Source organism: Mastacembelus armatus, chromosome 10 (genome assembly GCF_900324485.2).
Source record: "Mastacembelus armatus chromosome 10, fMasArm1.2, whole genome shotgun sequence".
Classification (NCBI taxonomy): Eukaryota; Metazoa; Chordata; class Actinopteri; order Synbranchiformes; family Mastacembelidae; genus Mastacembelus; species Mastacembelus armatus.
In genome coordinates, this window is record NC_046642.1 from 26,087,688 (window position 1) to 26,093,833 (window position 6,146).

The following is a 6,146-nucleotide window of genomic DNA, read 5'->3' on the forward strand; positions in this document are numbered from 1 at the left end:
CTGAATTATTATAGTCTGTCTGGCCTCAGTGTATAAGTGCGTGTTTGTGTGTGTGTGTGCGTGTGTGTATGGAGCTTTGAACTCCACAGCAGGTAGGTGTGTGTCTACAGGTGTGTGCTGTAAAAGGCGGGGGCAGCGTAGCTCTGCGTCCCTAGCATGAAGGGGGACAGGACATGGCTGGCGGTGAGGAAAGGCAGCTGGACCAGGCTGCCAGTGGGGGGATGATGGTGGCTGGCATAGCCAGCGTGCATGGCCAGGTGCCCACTGACTGGAGGGGATGGGCTGAGAGGGCTGAGGCTCCCCAGGCCTCCTCCTGCTCCTGCCCCTGTGGCCCCTGTACCTCCTGCTCCCCCTGCTCCAGTCGGGGCAGATGTGTCTGCGCCGGGGTTCTGTTTCTTCCACTTGGTCCGACGGTTCTGGAACCAGATCTTGACCTGGGTTTCAGTCAGGGAGAGTGACAGGGCCAGGTTGAGCCGCTCACACACCGACAGATATCGAGTAGACTTGAACTTGTTCTCTAGTGCCACCAGCTGCTCATAGGTGAAGGCAGTCCGGGCTCTACGGGGCTTCCCTGACTTGGAGTCTGAGCCTGAACGCTTCCTCTTGGGCTTGGGCCCTTGGCCCCCGTTGGTCTGGCCGTTGTTGATCTGGCCGGTAGGACCTCCTCCGGGGCTCTTGGTGTCTCTTGAGGAGTCCTGGTGGCTGTGTTGGCTCAGATCTCTGTCTCCATTACTGGGCAGAGCTGAGCTGCTCTCCTCACTGCTGTAGTGGGCATCTGGAGCGTCTGAGTCCGGGGTCCCAGATCTGTGGTAATCATCCTCATCTGGGCTTCTGTATACAAATCCTTCCTCTGGAAACACAACAAAGACAGTTTCAGATTGTGATCAGAATTAAACTCCATGAAGGCAGAGAGCTAATGAAGCTAGGTTGGTTTGAACTGCAGTTCCTGTAGTGGCCACAACATGCTGCTGTCCTTGAGCCTCAACAGACCTACTGAGCACGTTGCTGCAGCAGATGTCTGTGCAGCAGATGTCTGTGCAGCAGAAGTGAACCTGAGACCATCAGCTGATTCGTAAAGGTAGAATTTCCTCCAGGACCAGATTAACCAGCTATGGGGCCCAGAGTTAAAGATGAACTGTGGGCCACCTCTGATCCCCTCCATCTCCCACTCTGTGTATATGTAGCCTGCTGATTTTAGTTTCTATCATTATGATTTGACTTACAGCCTAGAATATTCATATGCTGTTTCATTTCATTTGTGCTTGTTTCTTTAAAGTCAAATAAAAAAGAAATCGGACATATTCACATGACTCATAGTGTTCATGTTTATAAATGTGTATTGTCCCAGTTTAAATAAATAAATAAATAAAATATGTTTAGAAATTTTCACCATATAAATATCATAAGAATTAAACAGGCTTTATCATGTCACTATTCAATACGGTTACAAACATAAATCTGAAGTAGCACAGAGCAGCACAAAATAAATCCATTCTGAAAAAATCAGTTGTAGAAATTGAATTTGACAGCAGGAAAATGTGAACACACACAGTGAAACCTCCTCATATTCTTTATATGTCTAATTAAATCTTTTAATTAGATTACTAAAACTTTCAAAGCTACTCTTCCGGTGGAACTAATCACCATTTAAACTTATTATATTATATCTCCAAACATGTGGAGATTATCTAGCTCAGCCTTACTAATAAATGAATCGTTCAGAGCAGGAATGATCCACTGGAGGGGTAAACCCAGCTGTGGGCCCATGCTCTTTTCTGTGTGCACCTTTGCGTTATGTCAGCTAAAATCCCATCTTCTCTGGTTAGCTGTGTGGCAGTTAGTTTCTGCTGGTCTGTCATATATTTAAGAATGTGTATGCAACTGAAAAATTAGGGATATCAAGGCTGGACTTTGACACAGGTACATAAAAAAATAGAACGCAGTGAGTAAAACAGCTGGAGACAATGGATTTTACAAAACAATTATTCAGCCAGTAATCCAGTCTTGGGGGGAGAAAATGGGGAGAAAATCTGGAAATACAAAATTTCAGAAATATTTAAAAAGTGTGATGAAAATACTCATTATTTAATATTTGATTTTTAATCAGAGAAATTTCACCTGCTCTACCCTGAAAACCCTAACACTGAAAACACAGAAAACAAGTCGTCAGCAGAAAAGAAAGAAATGTATTATTTATTTGTTATTTTTAAATGAGTGCTTGTTTTAAAATAGCCAACACATTTTAGCATCTTCCAGATGTTCTGGATTTGTGGCATAAAATATCATATCATATGTATCATATAAAAACCATACACACACACATTTAAAGAAAATCTTTATGAAATCTCAATGCAGTTTCACTGTGGGCCCAAAACTGTTTATCATGTTTCATTTTGATCATTTTTAATTAGTAGGTAATATTAGTGAATGCACACTACAGTATTTTAAACAAATGCAGGCTTCCACTAATTTCAGCTCATTTTTATAAATGCTTATGTTTTCAGCTTGTAGCCTAAAAAGACATATTTACCTGTCTTCTTTCCAAATGAGTGTTCTGACTGAAAATTAGGCCTCCATCAAAAATAAATTCAACACAGGCCTATAGGAACAGTTAGCAAATATTGTAGTTAGGTTTTTATAGCATATAATATATTAAGATTCAGTAGCCCACATTAAAACAATTGTTTTATTCTGATTTCTCTGTGTACAGGACAATTTAAAAAAAAAAAAAATTCTTCTTGGAAACAATCAGAACGCCAAACTTTTCCTTTAGATTAAAATGTTTGACATGTAAGCTCATTCCTTTCCACCAGAAAAATGAAGTGAAATTAAGGAGAGAGTTCAACAGAGAAAATAAAGAGAAAAATGGAGAGAAAAAAGCAGAGAAAAGAACAGGCCAAGATGAAGCGGGGGTTAGAGAAATGGCTGTTTCCAGCAGCGTTAGCGCAAAAAACGGAAACAGAGTTGATTGGAGCTAATGGGTTTGAATGGAGGCGCTCACACACACACACTCACTCACTCACTCACACACACACTCACAGAGTACAGACTGCTGGTTGAAACAGATATTCACCAATCAATAATACTGATCACACACGTACTCGCACGCTCACGCGCACCGCTGCCAATTACCTCGTGCCTTCTTTCTTTTTTAAGCGGGCTTCAGTCAACGTGGAGGCGTTTGTCTTTCCTCTGGCTCAGGGTGAGCATTCTTCCTGCAGCCATCCCTGCCCTTCTTTCCTGACACCTACCGGGCCGCACAGCGCCACTCACACTCCAAAATACGCTTCTTTTCTGCAGAAACTGTCGGTGCCTCAGCCGCAACTCGAAATAGCGTTTCCATGCCACGCATCAATAAATCAACACTTCCCTCCATATCGCATAGATACATCTTCCCTGTAAATAGACATGTCCACGGAACAGAAAAGTCGCTTAACTGATCGTCCCGTGGAAAAGTGTTGATGCAGAGAAGCGAAAAGAATACGTTAAGAAAAGTCATGACGCGCACAAACATACAGGCCTACCCTGACACCGAATCGAATAAAGCGAATTAAAAAAAAAGGCGGCGAACGAAAAAAGTTTTTTATTATTAGTGAAATTTAATTTATTGAAAACTACTTCAATATGACAGTGAGAACCAAAAGGCTGAGAACAAACTGAAGGTGAAGCAAAGAGCTGGAACGTGGCCACTGAAGGCGGAGATGAAAGCAAAACAAACAAACGAGTGGAACTGCTAGGGCTAATTAAAGGGCTGTTTTAAAGGCTCTTTCCGTATCAACGCAGACTTACTGCTCTGGTAGTCCTCTGCACCGTAGCAGCCTTTGCTGGACTCCAGGCTGGGCTCGCGCTCCACGGCTCCCCCTCTCCGGTTCTCCGTTCCGTATGCGCTCGGCTCGCGCTCACCCCGGTGACTCGCGTGCTGCTGCTGCTGGTGTCGCCGACTGCTCGTGAACTTGTTAGGGTCCAGGATGTCCAGTACGGAGAATGAGGTGGTCCGGTGCCCGTTGGGGCCCTGACAAATAACACATCGGAATTCGTCACATTCTGTAAGCAATTTTTAAAAACTGATAGTCAGGCGCTCAGCTGCTGTTTGAGCTTCCTGTAGCCTGTTTCTTCTTCGGCCCTTGCTATAAAAATGCTCCAAACACAAGGAGTCTGGAGCCTTCGCTGAATTGTAGGCCTATGTTTTTAAACTCATATCGAATTATTATTATTATTATTATTATTATTAGGCTGTTATTATTATTATTCATTTAGACAATTGACCTCATTTTCAAATATTAATAATAATTCTTCCCCATACTTGTAGCTAGTGTAAAGTATATTGACACAAACTATGGCCTGAGCACCGCACACACATCAGAGCCAATGAAACGGACGCTCCCTACATTTCCTGTATCAACATGCAGCGGTCAAACGAATGCTGAATCAAACAAATCAGTCCCATTTGTATTTGGACACGTACTGTTGAAAAGAATCAGAATATGAGCGCAACAACGAGGCAAAGTGCTTTTCAAATTTTCTTCCTAAAAACGCCATTTATTTTTTTACTTCTATCACAGCATGAATTTCTGATGAACTCACACAACTTTCGTCTTTTTGACCCTGCATGTGTACACCATGTGTACTATTATATATGATAATATGAATTGATTGCCTTAAGATTTACGTCCAGCCAAAAGGTGTCAGAGTGTGTTAAGGAGATAAAAGGGGGCGCAGAGACTCAGCGTGGCTTTCCCCTGCACTACGTCCTGATTAGGATCATTCATTTATTAATGAGGCCACTCTGGAGCATGTCGACATGAATAATCCCACATTAATAATATTATGATTCTCTCTTGAAATAATCTGAGGGAGCACGCGGGGAGCGCCACGGGGCCTATTAACATCTGGTGATAAGAAAAATGGCACAACAGCATATGATCAGCGCTGTGGGTAAGCGGAATAATCCTTTTTTTAAGACGCGCTGGAGGTCACAATAATTTCAACTAATACTGTAAATAGGAAGAATTTACGGAGAAACAGACTCACGTTTTTAAATGACGTATTTTAAACAGAGTCTAGAGAATTTTCGTTAATCTGCGAAGTATCGAATTTAAATTCAAAAAGATGAGTCTATACTGTGTACAGGCTGGATTTATACATACCTACATTCAGATTTGTAACAGCCCGTTTTTCATTTGCTTTTTGCGGAACAGTGCGAAGGAGAAGCCTGTTTCCCTCTGTGGATCTACATTTGTCATATTTTCGATTGTTCTGCATCACAGTGCCACAGCTGTTAGTTAGTCAAGGCCTCATCGTCTTAGACAAGACGAAAGTATCAATCATCATCATCAGAAAATAAAAACAACAGCATTGCACTTGGCCTTTTAATTTCCATTTACGTTTCTTCCTCCGTGCATGTCGCGACATTGATTTGCTCCCTGTGTCACTCTACGAACCTCACTTTTCTACTTTTCATGACAACGCTGTCTCTTAAAATTGGCGCTGTTACGCAGTGTTGTGACCAATGAGCCAACTTGGTCATTGTTTCTGTAAAGTGGTGTTCCTATGTGCTGCTACAGCTGCACACTTCACCCCCCGTCGTGTTTTCTGCCATGCATGTACCTGCTGTGGCGGGACTAGCACCGGGTTCGTCGGCGCAGGTTCCGAGTGGTTCTCCACGGCCTGTGCATCTCTGCCTCCTCCTGACACCGCGTTAGAGAAAAGCCGCTTCTCCCCTGCAGCACCCCCTCCGTCCAGCACATCTCCGCTGTCCGGGCCAACCACGGTCTGGACTCCGTCCCCACCAGGAACCGGTACCGTTCTGTCCCGGCTCATCACGGGCTGGACTGCGTCCACCACGGGCCCTGCTACGGCTCTGTCTCGACTAATCACGGTCTGGACCCCGTCCGCTCCGGGACCCGGTACCGCTCTTTCCCGGTTCATCACTTCACTCTCCCTTTCCCATATATTAAGAATCCGGTCTGAAATACAGTGGCGGCGCACAGCGGAAAAGATTCAAAGCGTTTTAAAGGGACTGTATGCGACTCATGTCAAAATAATAACTTCACGTCACAGGCCGGTCACCATCCAGTCTGAGGTGATGTTTTCAGCCCGTTAAACTTTCCATCGGTAAGAGTCTGGATTATGGGGTTTCACCGGAC

The 6,146-nt window shown here is 43.9% G+C and overlaps 1 protein-coding gene across 1 annotated transcript; it reads right to left on the bottom strand.

Moving 5' to 3' along the window:
* Nucleotides 1-104: 104 nt before the first annotated feature.
* nkx1.2lb (NK1 transcription factor related 2-like,b) lies at nucleotides 105-5,928 on the bottom strand. The gene is made up of 3 exons (XM_026330812.1): nucleotides 5,608-5,928; nucleotides 3,790-4,012; nucleotides 105-850 (listed from the first exon to the last, which is right to left on the bottom strand). The coding sequence occupies exons 1-3, from the start codon at nucleotides 5,926-5,928 to the stop codon at nucleotides 105-107; spliced, it is 1,290 nt and encodes a 429-aa protein (XP_026186597.1).
* Between the last annotated feature and the right edge of the window lie 218 nt (nucleotides 5,929-6,146).